The following is a 22,445-nucleotide window of genomic DNA, read 5'->3' on the forward strand; positions in this document are numbered from 1 at the left end:
GTTGGGAATTCATTTGTCGTTTTCGTCCGGATATCATCCTGAATCTAATGGCCAGACAGAAAGGAAAAACCAGGATGTTGAGCAGTTCTTGCGTTGTTTTGTGGCAGACAATCAAGAGGGGTGGTCTGAGTTTCTGCCACTTGCCGAATTTGCTCTGAACAATCATACATCTTCTTCTGCTGGTTGTTCGCCTTTTTTTTGTTGTTCTGGGAGACATCCGTCGTTTGGGTCGTTCTCCAAGTTGGGATCTGCCGTGCCTGAGGAGGAGAATTTTTCCGGTGATTTGGAAAGAGTTTGGACGGATGTGCGTGGTAATCCTCAGGAGGCCAACAGAAAATCTAAAGACTACTTTGATAGGAAACGACAGGAGGTTTTGTTCGCTGTTGGTGACATGGTTTGGTTGTCCTCTAGGAATCTGCGGTTGAGGATTCCTTCTAAGAAATTGGGTCCCAAGTTTGTAGGGCCCTTTAAGGTGCTTCAGGTTGTCAACCAATCTGCTGTTAGGTTGGAGGTTCCTACCTCCTGGAGAATTAATCCGGTCTTTCATGTCTCTCTGTTAAAAAAAGCTGTTGTGTCGGATGGTGACGCCTCTGCCTCTGTTCCTCCGGTGGTGGAGGACGGGGAATATGAAATTTCTCGCATCCTTGACTCTAGACGGTATAGAGGTAGTTTGCAGTATCTTGTGGCCTGGAAAGGTTTCGGACCCGAGGATAACTCTTGGGTGAGGTCAGATGATGTTTCCGCGTCCAGACTTATCAGAGCGTTTCACAGGAGATTTCCTGAGAAGCCTGGTCCTAGGGGATCCGGAGGATCCTCTTAGAAGGGGGGGTACTGTTAGAACCTTGCTGTTAGGTTTTTTTTCCTTTGCTGGTCACATGACCTTGTTGGCCTATTTAATCCTGCTCCGCCCTTCTGGCTTTGCTGGACTTCATTGTATATCTACTTTCTAGCTAGCCTGTGCTCTGTATCTAGCTCTGTTAGTTTGCTTGGTCTACGGACCTCTATGTTCTATCTATTTTGTTTGTTCGTCTGTCTGCTACTATTTCTGTTAGGAGGTGTCCCATATTCCTTCCAGTCCTTAGTACTTGTAGGGATTCCCTCCCCACATCTATAGGTCTCCGTACAGACTAGATTAGGACTTTAGCAGGTCTGATCGCAGGATCAGGTTCCCTGTTACATCGTAGGGATTCAGCTGAGTCCTATAGTGGGGACAGATCTCCTCTCTTTCCTTAGCTTTGGTAGCAGAACATAACAATTAGTCCATCTATACTGACCTCCATCAGGTTGCAAACAGAATATAATTTTTTTCTGCATCTAGCTCTGAAAAAATATTTGGCCTTCTAGCAGTGTGTGGGACTTTCTCTATTAGTCCATCTATACTGACCTCCATCAGGTTGCAAATTAAAAATAATTTTTTGTCTGCATCTAGCTCTGAAAAAATATTTGGCCTTCTAGCAGTGTGTGGGACTTTCTCTATTAGTCCATCTATACTGACCTCCATCAGGTTGCAAACTGAATATATTTTTTTTCTGCATCTACCTCTGAAAAAATATTGGGCTTCTAGCTGTGTGTGGGACTTGTTCTATTAATACATCTATACAGACCTCCATCAGGTTGCAAACTGAATATAATTTTTTTCTGCATCTACCTCTGAAAAAATATTTGGGCTTCTAGCTGTGTGTGGGAATTGTTCTATTAAACCATCTATACAGACCTCCATCAGGTTGCAAACTGAATATAATTTTTTTCTGCATCTACCTCTGAAAAAATATTTGGGCTTCTAGCTGTGTGTGGGACTTGTTCTATTAGTCCATCTATACTGACCTCCATCAGGTTGCAAACTGAATATATTTTTTTTCTGCATCTAGCTCTGAAAAAATATTTGGCCTTCTAGCAGTGTGTGGGACTTTATCTATTAGTCCATCTATACTGACCTCCATCAGGTTGCAAATTAAAAATAATTTTTTGTCTGCATCTAGCTCTGAAAAAATATTTGGCCTTCTAGCAGTGTGTGGGACTTTCTCTATTATTCCATCTATACTGACCTCCATCAGGTTGCAAACTGAATATATTTTTTTTCTGCATCTACCTCTGAAAAAATATTTGGGCTTCTAGCTGTGTGTAGGACTTGTTCTATTAGTCCATCTATACTGACCTCCATCAGGTAGCAAACTGAATACAATTTTTTTCTGCATCTACCTCTGAAAAAATATTTGGGCTTCTAACTGTGTGTGGGACTTGTTCTATTAGTCCATCTATACTGACCTCCATCAGGTTGCAAATTGAATATAATTTTTTTCTGCATCTAACCCAGCCAATAGTTTTGGCCTAATACCACAGTTTGGCCACTCAGCTCTGCTCGGTTCCCATCCATTGTTTTTTTGTGCAAACAACTCCAGAGTTGTGAATTAGTTAACCACCAAAATGGGTGGAAAAAGGCCTGCTGCTGGTGGAAAGGGGAATAGGCGTATTGGGAAGGGGAAAAAAGGTTGTGTCCGTGGGGTAGGTGTTAAAGCAACAGTAACATCTGCAGAAGAAAGACCACCTTCCAGCCAAACTAAAATGTCTACTTCTTTTAGCGGACAATGTGATAAGATCCCTTTCTTACGGCCACGCCAATCGCTACAAATTCCAGATGAGGCACAAAAACAGCAGGTGCTTCAACGGATATCAAGTGCTCCTTTAAGTGGGCTCTCCTCCACATCAACTTCAACATCACAAATACTCCAGTCCTCAAAAGTGTCACCCCAATCGCACTTGCTTCCTCACAGCTCCCAAATCGCCAGCTGCCCGTCTGAGTATGAGGTAGAACAGATGGTTGAGTCTGCAGAGCTGTTTACTCATACTATAGCCTGGGAATCAGAGGTCGACTCCAGCGCTTCTGTGAATCCAGACGAGGAAATGATCTGCACTGATGCCAAGAATCTTTATGAGTCGGATCCAGGACCAGACGCAGAAGGTTCTGACCATAATGTAGACCCTCATTCCCAAACTGTAACTCCTGTTGGTGGAGACAATGAGGAAGACGATGATGAGACTCAAATACCTGATTGGAGCGACAACTTTAGTTTTTTGTCAGGGCAGGAACAGGTTGGCTCTGAGGACGACGGGTGTGATAACGCACAGGGTGATGATGATGAGGTTGGAGATCCCACTTACTGTCAACCCACAGTCAGCCAAGAGATGAGGTCAGCAGAGGAGGTGGAGAAAGATGCTAGTGACGACGAGGTCAGGTTGCGCCTTCCTGGACAGAGACGTAGTACTGGAAGCACGTCAACAACTGCATCCTCAAACACAACTCTGCCTCTCACCACAAGTCGTGGTAGCTCTTCAGGTCGCATGGGTGCTAAGCCTTGCATAGCCTGGGCATTTTTTCAGATCGATAAAGATGACCCAACTCGTGTTATCTGTAACATTTGTCAGCAAAAGCTAAGTAGAGGCCAAAAAATACATAGTTTGAGTACTTCATGCATGAACCGGCACATGGACATGAAGCATAAGTTGCAGTGGGAAGCTCAGTGTGCTACAATGCGGCCTAGCCGGCCGGGCCAACCACCGTCTGCCATATCTTGTGCATCCGCGGCCTCTTCATTCTCTGTGACTGGGGGGACAGCAGTCACACCTGTTTTGGGGCGCAGACCTGCCACCTCTTTACCCGCAACAGCCAGCGTGATTGGCAGGTCATCATTTTCTTTGGAGGTGGTAACACCAGCTGGTGTTGAGCGCTGTCCGACATCGATAGCACCACCTTTGGATGAAGGCAACCTAACATGTCTGCCTGCATCTTCCTCACAGACCGGCAGTTTGCCGGGGACACCCTTATCAACCCCGTCTAAGCACAATAGCCAGCCCTCGGTCCCTCAGATGTGGACAAGTAAAAGACCATTTCCTCCTAGTCATGAGAAAGCTAAGAGGTTGAATTTCACCATCTGCAAGCTCTTGGCTACAGAAATGCTGCCTTTCCGCCTGGTGGACACAGAGGATTTTCGAGACCTTATGTCCGTCGCAGTGCCCCAGTACCAGATGCCCAGTCGGCACTACTTCTCAAAGAAAGGTGTGCCTGCGCTCCACCAGCATGTCGCACACAACATCACCGCTTCTTTGAGAAACTCTGTGTGTGACAGGGTGCATTTCACCACAGACACTTGGACGAGTAGGCATGGACAGGGGCGTTACATGTCGCTGACTGGGCACTGGGTAACTATGGTGACAGCAGGACAAGGGGCTGCTGTCCAAGTCTTGCCGTCCCCACGAGTTGTGCGTCAATCCTCTTTATGTCAAAGTTCCTCCACTGCTTCTGCCTCCTCAACCTCCTCTCGGTCTTCCACCTGCACCCAAAGCCTGTCTGGTCATGCCACAAGCTTTCTAACTGCGCAGAAGGGATCCTGCACACCTCCTTACTATGCTGGCAGTAGGGCTCAACGTCATCAGGCGGTTTTTACTTTGAAATGTCTGGGAAATGTGAGTCACACAGCTGAGGAGTTGTGGTCAGCTCTGGAGAACCAATTTCATGAATGGTTGTCTCCACTGGACCTGAAACCAGGGAAGGCCGTGTGCGACAATGCTGCAAACCTGGGTGCGGCCCTTCGCCGGGGCAATGTCACACACGTGCCTTGTATGGATCACGTGTTGAACCTGGTTGTCCAGCAATTTTTAGCCCACTATCCCAGACTAGATGGCCTTCTGCAGAGGGCACGGTCGCTGTGTGCTCAATTCCGCCGTTCGCATCCCGCAGCTCAGCGACTTACATCTCTACAGAAGTCGTTGGGCCTGCCACTTCACCGGCTGAAATGCGATGTGCCTACCCGGTGGAATTCAACTCTGCACATGTTGCAGCGACTGTGGCAGCACCGACAAGCCCTGGTGCAATACGTTCTGACGTATAACCTGGGCCAACGAGATCCAGAGGTGGGGCAAATCACGCTGGAGGAGTGGTCTCAGATCAGGGACCTATGACCCTTCTGCACAGTTTTGAAATGGCGACGAAGATGTTTAGTGCTGACGATGCCATTATCAGCATGACTATTCCGGTGATTTACATGCTGGAGCACATGTTAAACAGAATTCGGAGTCAGGTGGTGGCACAAGAGGAGGTGGAGGAAGTAGAGGAGGAGGAGTTGTATGCGGAAGTGCTAACATCTGCAAGGTCCTGACGGTCGGCAGCACCAAGGCGGCAGGCATGTGAGGGTGGGGCAGATGGTTTTACCAGGGCGCATGGTAGCAGCCAAACTAGTGAGGAAGGTGCAGGAGCCCAGGAAGAAGTGGAGGACGAACTGATGGAAGACTCATCACATGAGGGAGACCTTGATCACATTTCTGTTGTGCGAGGTTGGGGGGAGAGGACAGAGGAAGGAAGCATGATTGTTACCTCGCCACCAACACAACAGGGACTTGGTGCTCCTGGATGCGCAACACACATGAGTGCCTTCTTTCTGCACTACCTGCAACATGACCCTCGAATTGTGAGAATTAGAAATAATCCTGACTACTGGGTTGCCACACTGTTAGATCCCCGGTACAAAAGTAAATTTGCAGAAATTATTCCTGCCATAGAAAGGGATGCATGCATGCAGGAGTATCAGCAGAGACTGTTGCAGAATCTTACATGTGCTTTTCCACAAAACACCAGTGGTGCACGTAGTGAATCTCACAGTTCCAACTTGCCAACCGTGGGACCGTCAAGTGTTCAGCATTCAAACCGTAACAGAACCACAGTATCTGCTGGTAACATCAATTTTGCAGAATCATTTCACCACTTTTTTAGCCCATCCTTTGCAAGGCCACAGGAGACAAGAAGTCTGACACATAGTCAACGCCTAGAGACGATGGTACAGGAGTATCTCCAAGTAAACATTGAAGCCATGACTGTGTCACTGGACCCTTGCTCTTTTTGGGCTTCCAATCTGGATAAATGGCCGGAGCTAGCCACTTACGCCTTGGAGATCTTGTCATGCCCCGCAGCCAGCGTTCTGTCTGAACGTGTGTTCAGCGCTGCTGGTGGTGTGCTGACAGATAAGCGCACACGGCTCTCCACTGATAATGTAGACAGACTCACGTTCATAAAGATGAACAAATCATGGATCTGAAACGACTTTTCTACCCCTGTGTCATCCTGGGGAGAGTAAAAGCTTGATGATTGGTTAAAATCACCCTACCAACCATTTTAAGCTTTCAAATTACTAATCATGTTTATCTGTATCTTGGCTGGAAAATAATTTGGGCTTTGTAGCAGTGTGCAGCACTGATTCTATTAGGCCATCTATAATAAGCTCCACCAGATTTAAAATTACTAATCATGTTTATCTGTATCTTGACTGGAAAATAATTTGGGCTTTGTAGCAGTGTGCAGCACTGATCCTATTAGGCCATCTATACTAAGCTCCACCAGATTTAAAATTAATAATAATTTTTAGCTGCATCTAGCCTGGAAAATAATTTTGGGGCTCCGAGATACGCAAGACACATAAGTGCCTTCTTGCTGCACTACCTGCAACATGACCCTCATATTGTCAGAATTCGAAGTAATCATGACTACTGGGTTGCCACACTCTTAGATCCCCCAAACTTTTCGATCAACCTTTTCATTTTAATAAAGACCAAAAAAATGGTCATTTTTGAAATTATAAGCATTAGCAGGTTATTAGAAACTGAAATCAAACAGTTTTCAACTCAAAACTTTATTTTAGGTGATGTTACATTTTCACATAGGACCCCTTGTTCGAAAGGAGCTTCTGAACTCTCTCGTCCATTGAATTTGTCAGGTTTTGGATGGTTTTTGCTTCAATTGTTTTGCATGAGGACAGAATACCCTCCCAGAGCTGTTGCTTAGATGTGAACTGCCTCCCGCCATCATAGACACTCCTTTTGATGATGTTCCAGAGGTTCTGAATGGGGTAGAGGTCAGGGGAGCATGGGGGTCACACCATAAGTTTGTCCCCTTTTATGCCCATATCAGCCAGAGATGCAGATGTTTTATGTGCAGCATGAGATGGTGCATTATCATGCAAAAAAATGATCTTGCTGTGAAATACACGGTTCTTCTTCTTGAACCATGGCAGGAAGTGCTGTTTGAGAAAATCCACATACATTATGGAGTTCATCTTTAGCGCCTTCAGGGATCCTAAAAGGGCCGACAATCTCTCTCCCCATGATTCCAGCCCAAAACATTACTCCACCTCCTCCTTGTTGGCGCTGTAGCCGTGTTTGCGTGGGGTGTCCATCAACCAGCCATCCTCCACTCCATCCATCTGGACCATCGAGCGCTGCACGGCACTCATCCGTGAACAAAACAGTTTTGAAATCAGTCTTCATGTAATGTTTGGCCCACTGGAGCCGTTTCTGCTTGTGTGAAGTGGATAGAGGAGGTCGACAGGATGGTGTATGCACAGCTGCAAACCTCTGAAGGACTCTGCATCTCGTTGTTCGGGGGACGTTGGAGGCACCAGCAGCTTCAAAAACTTGTCTGCTGCTATGACAAGGCTTTTTTGCCGCTGCTCTTTTAACCTGACGTAATTGCCTGTAGGAAAGAGTCCTCAATTTGCCCTTATCAGCACGCACACGTGTGTACTGTGAATCAGCTACATACTTCTTGATTGCCAAGACACTTCATCCTGATCATCGCACAATGTTGATTGTAGTCATGCCTTGACCTAAACACTCCACAATTTGTTGCTTCTCAGCAGCCGACACATCCTTTTTCTTTCCCATTTTGGCAGAAAATGTAGGCTGCTTAATAATGTGAGACAGCCTTCTTAAGTAGTCTTGCCTTTCATTGGACACACCTGCCAAACTAATTAGCACAGGTGTCTGCAATTGCTTACAGTGATATAAAGAGCCCTGACACACATCACCATCAATGAGTTTAACTGACAAACAAACAAATTCTTCCCTTATCACTCCTAAACACTTTTTGCATAATAATTTTAACGCGGTGTACATGTGCTTTTCCACAAAACACCAGTGGTTCACGTAGTGAATCTTACAGTTCTAACTTGCCAACCGTGGTCTGTATGGAGTTGTTCAATAAAGGGCCCAAAATTAAGATAACATAGATGGGAGAGGTCTCTATGAATAGGAATTCCTAAGTATTTGATACCCTGTGAGGGCCAGGCAAAGGGAAAGTTGGACTGGATGGAATCCTATATGGATTTGGGGAGGGAGACATCGAGGGCCTCAGACTTCGCTGCATTGATTTTAAAATTTGACCATGTAACAAAGTGATCTATTTCAGCCATAACAGCATGGATGGATATATGTGATTGAGTGATATATACTAGGACATCATCAGCAAATAGAGAGCACTTGTGCTCGGTGCCTCCCACCTCAATCCACCTAATATTGGGGTTATGGCGAATTGATGAGAGCAGGTGCTCCGTCACTAGGATGTATAAGAGAGGGGACAGAGGACATCCCTGCCTTGTCCCATTGGTGATTGCGAAAGGTGATGAAAATGTTCTGATGCACCCCCTGGGCCTTGGGACACCCGGAGCCGGACCCTTTTTGGTGGATGCTGGTGGTTGTAGTCTTCGTGGCGGCGACCCGGTTCCGTGGCTCAGGGTGGTCAAACCAGTGGCGGAACTATTTATGTGGTTTTGATGTTTAAATGTCCGACTACGCCACCCGTGGATTGCGGTCAGAGTGAACCGCCGCTGCAGGGCAGACCGCTGAGGCTGGTGTTGTGGGTGCAGCAGAGCGTAGCATAACTCCCCACGGGAGGAGTATAGCCTCAGGGCAGTGTATGCGGAGGATGGGGGTGATGGTGCAGGGCAGCAGAAGTAACGACACAGAGTCAGTGATGCAGTCCAGGGCCTTTACTCACAGTTCTTATTATCCAGACCACGTCTGCAGGTAACGGCTGCCCACGTCGTACTGTGCTCACCAGGTGAGGGGCTCAGACAACTCTCAGATAACTTTGGAGCGCTTCACAGGACCCCCTTTGTGTGTCCTTTGTCTGGCCTTTCTTACCAACCCTTCTGTCCGGCTGCCTCGGGCCTCCTCTTGGTAAACTTGGCGCCAGTTTCCCTGACCCTATGTGGTGCCTTCCTAGCGGGTGTAGCGAGGGGCTGCGCCACATAAAATGTCACAGCCTCCGGTTTCTAGCTGAGGGTCGTTTCCTGCCTCCACTAGTTTCGGGGACCGGTCTCCCCCTTTGGCCTGACCCCTCCACGCAGGTGGATTCGGGCGTGCGGTGGCGACTCGCCCGTCCGCACCCCTGGGATCCCTTCATTCCTCGTTCCTGGAGCCTTCTCCGCTCCTCTTCCTTCCTTCTCCCTCTTCCAGGCCTGGGCCTCTGTTACTAGGCCCGCCTCCGGAGCAGAGCTCATGCAGAGCCCCTGCTCTCTGCCACTTCTGCTCAGACTTCTCTGCACTGAACTAAGATGGTGCCCACCTTTTATACTCCCTTCTCAATGCACCCAGGAACTGCTTCCTCCCTGCTCCTGCACTACAGGGTTCCCCTTCCTCAGTGTTCCCTCCCCCCACTCCAGCCAGGGACAGGGACTGTCGTGCCCATCTCAGAGGCATATTGGTCGCCCTGCCCCACGGCAATGTGGTGTAATGCATGCAGGTGTCGGGTCCTGATCCACACTCCATCCTTACCTGAGAGTGAGATATCACACCTCTGGGTGAGGTGCAATACCTCTGTAGCAACCGAGCCCTCAGGGTGCTACAGTTCCATTTATCTTCAGCCTAGGTGACGTATTGTGATACAGGGCTGTGATTTTGGCTATAAAAGGGTCCCCTAGACCCCTACCCCAAGCTTTTTAAGAGAATCATATATGGCGTGCCAGGAGACTCTATGGAATGCTTTCTCAGCATCCAACGAGAGTATCTAATTACAAATTTTTAACTGCATCTAGCCCAGGAAATACTTTGTGCCTAGTAGCAGTGTCTGCTAGTCAGCGGATTATCCCGGCTGTTAAGCAAGCTACACCACCTGTAGTTTGGACACTTAATTTTTTCAAAGGAAATGCTTCGGGACCACGGGATACTCAGTGAAGAGCATCAGGAGGCACCCCAAGGCATAGGGGCTGGGACTGGCAGTAGGATGCCTTGCGGTGGACAGCCGAGCTCGATCCTTATAAAAGCTTTTTAACTGCAGCAGCTTTAGTGGACGCTACTGGAGCTGGAATTACGCGGCTGCTAGCATGAGACTTGCCCTCCAATAGATCCTTGTAAATGGATTTAAAGTGTATTCATTCAAATTAGAGAGACAATTTAAATTAAAAAGCTTAGAGCTGCCTCCACCACAGTGGGGCTCGCTCGACCCACCAGCGGACAGGCACCAGTATTGGGAGAGGGGGGCTGGCCGTCAGGGTTCACTGCGGCTCTGGCACAAACCCGGCGACACGGAGGTGGCACGGGCAGGAGCGGACTGAACGTGTCAGCTTCTCACTTTTTGGATTTTAGAAGGGCATGACATGCCTATATCTGTGTCTCCCCCTCCTTTTACTCCTCCACCTCTTTTCTTTTCGCATGACTATATGTACTTGTCACTTTTCCATGTGTTAGTTATGTCTTCTGAGCAGTTTGTCAGCTTTTGGACACCTTTGAAGGTGTTTTCTATGTGTTTCTATGTGTTTTTGTTTGCCTGCCATTGGTTTTAACGGTGTTCGAAGGTGTTCGACGAACAGTTCGACGAACAGTTCGGCGAACACACGGGTGTTCGACGAACCGAACCGAACTCGAACACTACGGGGGTGGCTCAACACTAGTAATAATGCTGAAAGCCATGACAAACAAACCCACTCAGGTTTATCTGTTTTTATATTATAAGACCAGTGTTACAGAAGCATAATTCAGGTGCATTTTTGTGCCCACATTAAGGCCTTTAATGTTATTCTTACCACACTGGAAAGAGTGAGGAAAATAATGCTTTAGCAAACTCCCCACCCCACAAGAGTCAGAACGATGAGGGCAATATTAATTTTTATTTACATGACTTACAGTTCTCTCCTTATATGCTCACATAGAGAGAGACTAGTCATTCAGTTGGAGAGGGGCGTGGAGAAGCCGGCTGGGGAGCATATCGAATTAGTCAACTGAAACACCATAGTCCCCACCTGCTTTTCAATGTATGTTTACTCTGAAACACTTGCGTTTCAAATGAAAATATAAATGGCTAAAAAAAATAAAATAAAAATATCAAATGCAGGATATATAATATTTATTTTTGCTAGCATGCCAGCCTGTTTCCTTTTACCTACTGGTGTTCGTAAAAGAGAATTGAGAAATCAATTTTACTAGAAATTAAATCTGACAATATTCATACATTTTCTGCAATTAATGATGAACATCAAATGATTTCTTTTGGGCAAATGGATTATAAGAAAAAAACACCAACTTGTAATAAATCGTTGTGGCATCTTTTTTAGTTTCTTCTTTTATTTCAAATTTGTAAATTAAAAGGGGTAAATCTCAAAATGTTACTACCAGAATAGTAAAGCATAAAAAAAATAAACCAACCCATTTTGAAAAGTATTTAATAAATAGTCTCTTTTTTTTACAGTAAAAATTTTAAATATATCATGCAGTCCATATAATTTAAAATAATTTACAGGCTGAGGTAGGGGTGGGGAGAGGATGGAACAGCAAGAAGTGTCTACTTATGGTCGGCCCTTCCTGCTGAGTACACAGACACAAGCTGTGTCTATCCGTATGAACCTCCACGCTGCTTGCTTCCCTTCCATTGTCAAAGCTTTGACAAATGTATGCGTAGTGGTGCAATAGGAGTTCCAATGCTTTGAATCAATACCACGGCATCCACTTGAAACTGGCTTTGGATCTCTACACCTGGTTTCAAAAAAGTACTGCTTAAAAACGTTATTATTAATATTGACTTCCCCCAACACAGTTACTTCCTTGCCTTTGATGTCAGTGGCTGTGTTTTTTTCTCCAACCCACATACTGACGCTATCGCATACTGAATACTCCCCACGATGAAGCACTGGATGCACTGTTCTTTTAGCTCTGATAGTTTTATTGAGCGATTCCTCATCATCTAAATATTCCAAGTTTCGTAGGTCCTCTGACAATGGTGGAGGTTGGGTGCTAAATAAAACCCTTGGAGAGCGAAATTTCCTCTTTCTGAAAAGTTTAGGGTCAACTGTAATGTTGTGAGAAGATGCAGGTTCATTTGTTTCTATTCTGCCATGATGTCGGTGAAGAGACTTCGTTCGATGTGTGTGATGATGCTGAATACGATGTTTTGCTGATGAGCCGGCTGGGGCATGGTCCTTAGTCTTTGGTGCAGCCTGGATGCCGATCAGAAATGCTATGATCAGAGTGTAGTACAACATGGACATTACTCTTTCCGCCTAGGAATTAAAAGGAAAAAGAAAAAACAGAGTAAAAAATATACCAAAAACATTGATTGCAGATTGTTAGTAATATTAGCAGCAATAGTATTGTGTTGCAAAATTCTGTTAGATATTTGCCGGCAAAAAATTGGGGAACTATATCTAAAATTTCATTAGTAAGGTATATGTTCAAATTTTAAGGAAAAATATAACAAAAAATAACCCTGAAATTAAATGATAAAATTCTGGCTACTCCAGTCATAATACAATATGTATAAATTTGAAAGAAGTTGTCCGCTTTCATCAAACTTCTGCCCATAGACTCAGTTAAAAAAAAAAAGATGACTGGCTGCAGCTATGTCAACGTCACTGCTGCAACCAAACAGAGACCAGGACATCTGTGAGACACAGCCCTGGATCCAGCAGGGGCAAGTAAAGCTCAATTTGTTTTTTGTTTCTTTCACACCAAACTGAGCCTGTTGGCAGAAGATAGCTGAAAGCGGACAACCACTTTAATAATAAAATAGTTTGCAGTACATTCTAGAGGTCCTAGTAGTACACATGTATCAATTTCAAGGAGAGGTTTGGTTTCCAGTTTCCTTTAATTTTATTAAACAAGCCAGTAATTAAGACATGATGGTTTAGGCTGGTCCTCCATGTCCTAGTCCTCGCCCAGCACTGCATCTCGGGCTTTTTTTAAATACATAAATAAAAAGGTATTCAGACGTTCACTAGATGGAGCCACTAACTTCAATTTGGCAAACCTCTGAAATATATTAAAAAGTCCAAAACATGAAAAATTGTACCTAGCTTAGTCTGCCATGCTATTATATACAGCTAAAAAGATGGAAACTGCCAGAAAGGAGGTTAAATGGAGTCCAAAGTTTTATATCTTAGATCAGAATATGGTGTGAACCCAGCCTTAGAGAATTACATCTAACTGCCCTTAAATGGTCACTGTCATTTAATTAGACTTTACATAAATCAATACTGCAACCAAATAAATATATATTATATAACATTTTTTCTCTCTCAACTTATGCCATCTCTTCTTACTTTTGCTGAACCCCAAAATGAATTAATTCCACAGAAAAGAACTAAAATTCATATTTTTCAAAGCAAGATGCCAGTTTAATAGGTATCTATAATTTGATCTCTCAGCGGAGTCTATGGACAATGGGAGGATATAAGAGAAGCAGAGAGATGCTAAGAGAGATGGTGCAAAATGTTTTCTAGAAAGGATTTTTATCTAAACCTGTGCTGTATTCACAGCTACACTGCTCAGACCTGCTCTGCAATATCATCCATGCTGCTCCTTGCTTTTGGGAGAGAGCTATATAAAGACAGGAGAGCAATAAATAACTGCGAGACAACTGAAAACTACAGATAGAGAATGGAAGAATTTAAGAATTTTAAATTTCCTATAGATAGATAAGAATAAAACTAGAGCAAATATAAGTATGTAAAGGCACATTAAATCGTCATTTTATGTATTATGTGAAGAGACCACTTAAGGGGTGGTTTAAGTAGGACATTAAACTCCCCTTTTTCCAATAATAAGCTAAGGGGAATCAATCATCACAGGGAGAGTGGGCAGTATGTTCTCATTTCCTACCGGGAAAATAAAGCCTTACACTGCTCACAATGAAATAAATTGCTTCAACCAATTGGATCAAAGAGACGGAAACATCATTTATGGTGCAAGTCTTTGATCTAGTTAATAGTGGAAAGTCTGGAGAGATCATCTTTTATGCCCTATTAGGTTATACGGAGCAGACAGCCCCTTAAAAAGGAACCTGTCACCATAAGATTTCAGTCCAATCTGCAGACATCCTGTTATAAAGCCGGGAGAGCAGAGGAGATCAATATATAGTTTTGTGAAAAAGGATTCTGTATAACCTGTGTCTTATTCATTTAAACCTCTGCTCTTTTGGGATTTTTTGTCTAGTGGGCGGTCTTATCAGTGATTGACAGTTATCTCTGTATGTACACTTATACAAAGAAAGTGGTCGGTCACTGATAGGACCGCCAGCTGAACCAAAAATGCCAGAACGAGCAGAGATTTAGATGATTAAAACACAGGTTATGCTGAATCTTTTCTCACAAAACTATATAATCAATTGGATCAGCTCCCCCTGCTCTATAACATGGTGCCTGCAGACTGGACTGCATTGGACACCAATACAGTCCAGTCTGCAGGCATGATGTTTTAGAGCAGGGGGAGCTGATTCAATTGATTAGATAGTTTTCCCTTCAAATTCCTAAATACTATCCAGTGCTATGTCTTTGTAATAAACTAAAATAATAATAACTAGTTAAAAAGAATCATTCTACTCGATTCTGAAAAAAAAAATAGATAAAATCTAAGATAAAAATAAAATAAGCAAATAGTACATGAAAATAATACATGGTACTCATTAACTGAAATACCCTATATTATTTTCATGCACTATTGCCATTTGTTTATATACTGATGGGTATTTGCTTATTTTGTTTTTATCTTAGGTTTTGTCAGTTTAGTGGCCAGTGTGAACATGCGCCTACACGCTGCATGCACACCAACTTATATTCCACTTCATCTCTTTAGGTTTTTGTTTTAAATAAAGCTAGGTAAAAGTAAGATAAACATGTTGTAAAAACAGAATATAATTATGCTGTCAGTTTGTATTAATGACAGGAATTGAGATAAATGAAAAGAATGCCTTCAATAGCCTGAATCTTGAGTCACTGGTGTTAGTGATACTAATAATATTTCCTTTACAATATGTGACACACATTCACTGCAGATTTACTCCGATGCAGAGACAAAGACAAAAGATCAAAACTTGTCAATCAATCCTCGGTTGACAAACAAAGATTCTCTTTTCTAACCCTTTAATCCTATAAATTTGCTGCAATCCCATAATCCATCTGATGAAAAATGATTACAGTGTCTGTAAAAAGTCATTTATAGATGTTTGTCTTGCCCAAAATTATTATGTCTACTACCACCTACATACATTGCTTACTATCCTCATGGCCAATGTAATACAGATCAGATGGCAAATTATGTGTGTCTGAATTTTATCCCTGTTAAAGTTAACAAGTGACCTATTTGTCATGAGGAAGCTATTATAGAGGCCAGAAAATCAAAGCGTGGCCAGTTTTATATAGCACATCAAACACTTTCTGCATTTTTTTCTTCTGTGGAAATATCTGGAATATTCTAGTGTATAATCCAGAACAGCGCTCACAGCAAGAGCTATTCCAGCAAAGTGAAACCGTATATACACACTACTGCATATGTTTTGTTACTGTATATACATATATAGCTGTGGAACAAAGCAAGAAAATAAAAACACATCAATGAAAAATGAAAAACAAAATATGTAATTGCCACTTAAGTGTGTGCTTTCCTATTAATGTCTCATATATTTAATCGTGAAGTTACAATATTAGTCTTAGGCCAAGTTCACAGATTAGTAATATATGGTCTGCGCTCTGATAGCAATACCCAGCCCGACTGGCCGGTCTTCTGATCAGAACTGCTTAATTTAGGTTTATAAAAAACTGTCTATGAAAACTGAGATAATGTAAAAATATATAAATTTTTTTTCTCAAAAAATTCAGTCTTTTTTCATCACTTAAATATAAAAAAAATAAAAGCAATTTTGCTATCGCTGTAAATCGCAATAACCTGGACAATCATATTTCCAGATCAATTTTACAGCTAAATGAACACTAAAAACAACCGCACCCCTCCTTTCCAAAAAAAAAAAAAAATATCAGAATTCCTTTTTCTCACTACTTCATCCCTCTTGGAATTTTGTATAGCAAAATAAATGGTGTCATCCTGCAAAAAACAAGCCCTCATATATCTACGTCAATAGAAAAATGAAAAGTTAAGGCTCTTCGAAGAAGGAAAGGAAATAATGAAAGCACAAAACTGAAAAAAAAAACTCCTGGTCATTAAAGAGCTCAAAACCACTAAATAGCTTACAATACAATAACTAATAATATTTAAGCTTTTGTTAGAGTCCAAAAGGCAGTAGAGAAAATGCTAAGGAGTACTGTATGTCAAAGAAGGAATAAGGGATGAGAAGTAGAATCACTTGACCAAACATAAAAAGTTCTTTATATCATTCTTATATGTAATTATTCACAAGGTGGTATGCGCTCCCAGAACACAGTAGGTAGGATGCGAGAATATAGTAAATAACCAAATTTTAATTTTATTAGCATAAAACACGTTTCGACTCTATAAGAGCCTTCTTCAGGTATTACATATAAGTTACTATTGCTTTGTGCATTTTATATATAAAGGAAGTCAGTGAATGTTATTTTTGGGCGTGTGCATTATCAGGGTTTTAACCCTTTTCATACACTCTCATATCACTCCCATTTTATCAAGAGCTTCACACGCATAAAAGCATAAACACGAAAAAGAACACTGAAGAAGGCTCATATAGAGTCGAAACGCGGTGTATGCTAACAAAATTTGGTTATTTAATATATCTTCGCATCCTACCTACTGTGTTCCCGGAGCGCATACAACCTGGAGAATAATTACATATGTGGTATCCTATTGAAACACCTCGAGTGCTTTCACAAGTGTCCAGGATTGTGCTGCACACCGTGAACAGGAGGAATTCACTACTAACCCACCCAGTGGAATTACAGACAAGTTTATAATGACATCAAAAAGGTGAGTGCAATCAGCACTTATTTAGTACGTGCTGTATTTGAATCCTGTTACTGCACTTAGATTCGGCGCTCTCTCCCCTCTCTCCATTTTTCTTATTTTATATCATTCTTAAAAATTGCACAATGCTTTAGTCAAGTGTATATTATTATAGTTTTCTATGCTATTAGATAAAAACAGGCTGAAAGGGAACCGGTCATGTCCAGAAGCGTTATTTATCTGCAGATGTGGGGTTAATCTGTAGATAAATAGCATGAAAGAGAAGCTGACACATGTTGCCATGCAGTATGTATCAGGTACAGGCTGTATGTATCTCAGACAAGTATGCTGGACTCCGAAACGCTGCAGTGTTGCAGAGAAATACATACTTTTAATAGCCACTATAGGCAGAGACCTATCATTTCAGGGCAGTGGGCGGGAAACGACTGTCTTAGTTAAGTAATAAATAGTGTTGAGCGAACATGCTCGACACTGCTCAGTACTCGCCCGAGCATCACGCTACTCGGGATGTTCGGCGAGCACCGAGCATTTCCGGGTTACTCGGGCAGGAGCTCGGGTCTCCGCCCTGCATGTTTGGTGCTCTTTACAGAGCCAATGAACATGCACGGATTGCCAGCCAGTCACTGTAATGCCGCAGCCATGTTGTTTGTGGGCATTACAGTGATTGGCTGGCCGCACAGCGTCACCTCCCAGACGATCAGCCCGTCATGATTGGTGTGTGTGGGTGTCTGTGCGTGTGTCTGCGAGTGTGTGCGGGTGTGCGCGGTGTCTGTGCGATGTCTGCGGTGTCTGTGCGATGTCTGCGAGTGTGTGCGGTGTCTGTGCGATGTCTGCGGGTATGTGCGGTGTCTGTGCGATGTCTGCGAGTGTGTGCGGTTTCTGTGCGATGTCTGCGAGTGTGTGCGGTGTCTGTGCGATGTGTGCGGGATGTGTGCGGGTGTGTGCGTGCAGGCAGACATAGGCCGATGTGACACTACTACTCCCATCGGCCTATGTCTGTCCCCCGTCCACTCGTGCCAGCAGGATCAGCTCGATGGGAGCAGTAGTTCCCATCAGCCTGATCCTGCTATATAAATTGCCCTACTGTGTCCCCAATAAATTTTAAATACATTTCATTGGTGGCCAGTGGTTACCTACAATAAATTAGTTCATACATTACCTGTCCCCGCCGATCGCCACCTAAAATAAAGTAAAACATAAAAAACTACACCTATACTCACCTAGACACCTAATTCCCCGAAGCCATCGATCTCCTGTAATAAAATATAAAATAATAAACCACAACCTTATCCTTACCCCTCCGTAGTAGTCCACGAGTGTCCCACGATGATCTCCAGTTTAAAGCAGCCACATAGAATGTGACCGCTCTGAACCGCTGCCGCCGCTAGAATGATGGGGCCGTAAGGGTTCGCTGGAGTTCAGGCAGCGCTGCTCCGGTTAGCTCCTTTACGGCCCTGCTGTATCGTGAGAAATTCCCACGGTACAGCAGTGCCGTAAAGGAGGTCTCCGGAGCTGCGCTGCCTGAATGCACTCCGGTGACCTCAGTCAGTGGCTCCCGCTGCCGGGAGCGGACGTGTTCTCGGCAGCCTGAGCTTACAGCAGCCATGCACAGCTGTCACCATCTCCAGATGTGACAGCTGTGCATGGGAGATCAGCGCAGGAACGTGGACAGGTAACTATTTTTTTTTAGTAAACTAAGAATTAAATAAAATTGTGTGTTTTATTTCAAATAAATTATTTTTTTCTGGGTGTAGTGTGTGTTTTTTCTTTTTAACACTTTGTAGGTTAGTAATGGGGGTGTCTTATAGACGCCCATCATTACTAACCTGGGCTTCATAGCAGCTGGCGCTGACATGAACCCCAATCCTATTACCCCCTGCCACCGCACCAGGGCAGTGTGGAAGAGCGAGGCTAAGTGCCAGAGTTGACGCATCCTATGGATGCGCCATTTCTGGGGCGGCTGACGGCTGGTGTTTCTAGCCTGGGAGGGGGCCAATATTCATGGCACCCTTCCTGGGCTATTAATATCAGCCCCCAGCTGTCTGCCTAGCCTTTGCTAGCTATTAAATAGGGGGTACCCCACATCATTTTTTTGGGGGGGTCCCCCATTTTAATAGCTAGTAAAGGCTAGGTATTCAGCTGGGGGCTCATATTAGTAGTCTGGGAAGCTCCGTGGGTATTACCCACTTCCCAGGCTTCAAACATCTGCCCCAGCCGTCTGCTTAACCTCCGCTAGAGCCTAAAATTATGGGGGATCCCCACGCCAATTTTTTTTAAAATAAATCCTTTATTTTAACACTAAATGACATTTGAGGAGTTAATAAAGATGCAGTCCCTAAATTATTATTTATTTTTTAATTAATTTTTCCCAAAAATTTTGACTTGGGCTTTGCCATGTTTTTGTATGCCAGCCAGGTACAGCATCCAGCTTCTATGAACGCGCCATTTTCCGGGGTGGCTGCGGACTGCAATTTGCACCGGGGGGGGGGGCAGAAAGCAAGAAATTCATGAAATAATTAAAAAAAAATTGATGTGGGGCTTCGCCCTATATTTGTGTCCAGCCAGGTACAGCAGGCAGGAACGGGCTGCCCCCAACCACCAGCTGCCTATTTGTACCTGGCCGGACACAACAATATAGGGAAGCCCTTTTTTTTTTAAATTATTTCCTGAAATAATTTAAAAAAAATTGACATGGGGCTTCGCACTATATTTGTGTCCAGCCAGGTACAGCAGGCAGGAACGGGCTGCCCCCAACCACCAGCTGCCTATTTGTACCTGGCCGGACACAACAATATAGGGAAGGCCTTTTTTTCTTAATTATTTCATGAATTTCATGAAATAATTAAAAAAAAAAATACGTGGGGCTTCGCCCTATTTTTGTGTCCAGCCAGGTACAACTAGGCAGCTGGGGGCTGGAATCCGCAGTGCAGGGAGGCCCAAGCTTTCTGGGCCCCACCCGCTGCAAATTGCAGTCCGCTGCCACCCCGGAAAATGGCGCGTTCATAGAAGCGCCATCTTCTGGCGCTGTACCCAACTCATCCAGGGCCCTGGTGCGGTGGCTCACTGGGTAATAAAGGGGTTAAGGCCAGCTTGGCATTATCAGCTGGCCCTAAGCCCGAAATTCATGGGGTCACGCCAATATTAGACATGACCACCATGAATTTCTAGTAAAGTATTTAAAAAAAACACAACACCCAGAAAAAAGTCCTTTAATTGAAATAAACACACAATTCTTTATTGTTCTAAATTAAACTATACTTACCATCACGCCCATTCCAGCTGAAGCCAACGATCTCCTGCAATAAAAGAAAAATAATAAAGCAACATCATCCTTACCTTTCCAGGGTTCCCACGACAGCTTCAGCTCTGCTACATCGAGATGACAGGCTGGACCGCAGCAGAACGCTGCCATCCAGCCTGTCATCCCGCAGACACTGAGAAGCGCAGGCTTGCTTGCGCTCCTCAGTGTCTCTCTGTGATGGCATAAAGATGAGCCGAGGTCATGTCCAATGAACTCGGCTCACCTCATGCACGTCACTGACAGCGTGGGAAAATTCTCCTGCACTCAGCGCTTCAGCGTGAGAATTTTCCCACGCTGTCAGTGACGTGAATGAGGAGGTCATGTCCAATGAACTCAGCTCACCTCATGCACGTCACTGACAGCGTGGGAAAATTCTCACGCTGAAGCGCTGAGTGCAGGAGAATTTTCCCACGCTGTCAGTGACGTGCATGAGGTGAGCCGAGTTCATTGGACATGAACTCGGCTCATCTGGATGCCGTCACAGAGAGACACTGAGGAGCGCAAGCAAGCCTGCGCTTCTCAGTGTCTGCGGGATGACAGGCTGGATGGCAGCGTTCTGCTGCGGTCCAGCCTGTCATCTCGATGTAGCAGAGCTGGAGCTGTCCTGGGAACCATGGAAAGGTAAGGATGAGGTTGCTTTATTATTTTTCTTTTATTGCAGGAGATCGTTGGCTTCAGCTGGAATGGGCGTGATGGTAAGTATAGTTTAATTTAGAACAATAAAGAATTGTGTGTTTATTTCAATTAAAGGACTTTATTCTGGGTGTTTGTGTTTTTTTTTTTAACTTTGACTATGGGGTTAGTAATGGGGGTGTCTTATAGACGCCTCTCCATTACTAACCTGGGCTTGATGTCAGCTGACATTATAAGCTGACATCAACCCCAACCCTATTACCCCACTGCCACCGCTACAGGGCAGTGGGAAGAGCGAGGCTAAGTGCCAGAATTGGCGCATCCTATGGATGCGCCATTTCTGGGGCGGCTGACAGCTGGTGTTTCTAGCCTGGGAGGGGGCCAATATTCATGGCACCCTTCCTGGGCTATTAATATCAGCCCCCAGCTGTCTGCCTAGCCTTTGGTAGCTATTAAATTATGGGAGACCCCACGTCATTTTTTTGAGGGGGTCCCCCATTTTAATAGCTAGTAAAGGCTAGGTATTCAGCTGGGGGCTGATATTAGTAGCCTGGGAATCTCTGTGGGTATTACCCCCTTCCCAGGCTTCAAACATCTGCCCCAGCCGTCTGCTTAACCTCCGCTAGAGACTAAAATTAAGGGGAACCCCACGCCAATTTTTTTTAAAATAAATCCTTTATTTTAACACTAAATGACAAGTATAGTAATCAACACTGTCACTGTACTTCATATATATGTGACTGACATGTTTCCAGGGGCGGAACTACCGCCCGTGCAGCCGGTTCATTGAACGGGGGCCCCGAGGGAGAGGGGGCCCCTCCAGCCTCCAGCAGGGCCGCCATCAGGGCATGACTGCCCTGACTCCAGTATGGGGCCCAGCCGGTAGGGGCCCCCTTGGGGGCCCCCTCTTGTGCGTCTCTCTCCTCATGGGGCCCCCGGCCCCATGCTAAGCACCGGGTCCGGGACATCTCAGCGCTGCACTGCTGCGGCAGCGCTTTCATGATTCCCCTGACTTCCGGTCATGTGACGGCACCGTCACATGACCGGAAGTCAGGAGAACCTGGTGTCAGCGATTTGGACGAGCGCCAGGATTCTGCAGGGATCGCATGGGGGTAAGTATAACAAGTTTTTTTTTTTTTTTAAATACAATTTACTAGGAGTGGGGGGAATGGGAGATGCACATGTGGGGGAGGGGGATGAGAGAGGTGCACATGTGGGGGAGGGGGATGAGAGAGGTGCACATGTGGGGGAGGGGAATGAGAGAGGTGCACATGTGGGGGAGGGGAATGAGAGAGGTGCACATGTGGGGGAGGGGGATGAGAGAGGTGCACATGTGGGGGAGGGGGATGAGAGAGGTGCACATGTGGGGGAGGGGAATGAGAGAGGTGCACATGTGGGGGAGGGGGATGAGAGAGGTGCACATGTGGGGGAGGGGGATGAGAGATGTGGACATGTGGGGGAGGGGGATGGGAGATGTGCACATGGGGGGATGAGAGAGGGGCACATGTGGGGGAGGGGGATGAGAGATGTCCAC

At 44.8% G+C, this 22,445-nt stretch overlaps 1 protein-coding gene across 3 annotated transcripts in view; it reads right to left on the reverse strand.

The window, feature by feature from the left end:
• Nucleotides 1–11,225: 11,225 nt before the first annotated feature.
• Nucleotides 11,226–22,445, reverse strand: part of NGF (nerve growth factor) — a 135,762-nt gene continuing 124,542 nt past the window's right edge. For all 3 annotated transcript variants that reach the window (XM_073670700.1, XM_073670701.1, XM_073670702.1), the window contains exon 3: nt 11,226–12,314. In XM_073670700.1, the coding sequence (XP_073526801.1) occupies nt 11,604–12,314 (711 nt within the window). In that variant the 3' untranslated portion in view covers nt 11,226–11,603. The remainder of the gene's footprint in view (nt 12,315–22,445) is intronic.

The sequence above is a fragment of the Phyllobates terribilis genome, unplaced genomic scaffold, assembly GCF_046119375.1.
Source record: "Phyllobates terribilis strain yellow unplaced genomic scaffold, ASM4611937v1 Scaffold_2__4_contigs__length_985480577, whole genome shotgun sequence".
Lineage (NCBI taxonomy): Eukaryota > Metazoa > Chordata > Amphibia > Anura > Dendrobatidae > Phyllobates > Phyllobates terribilis.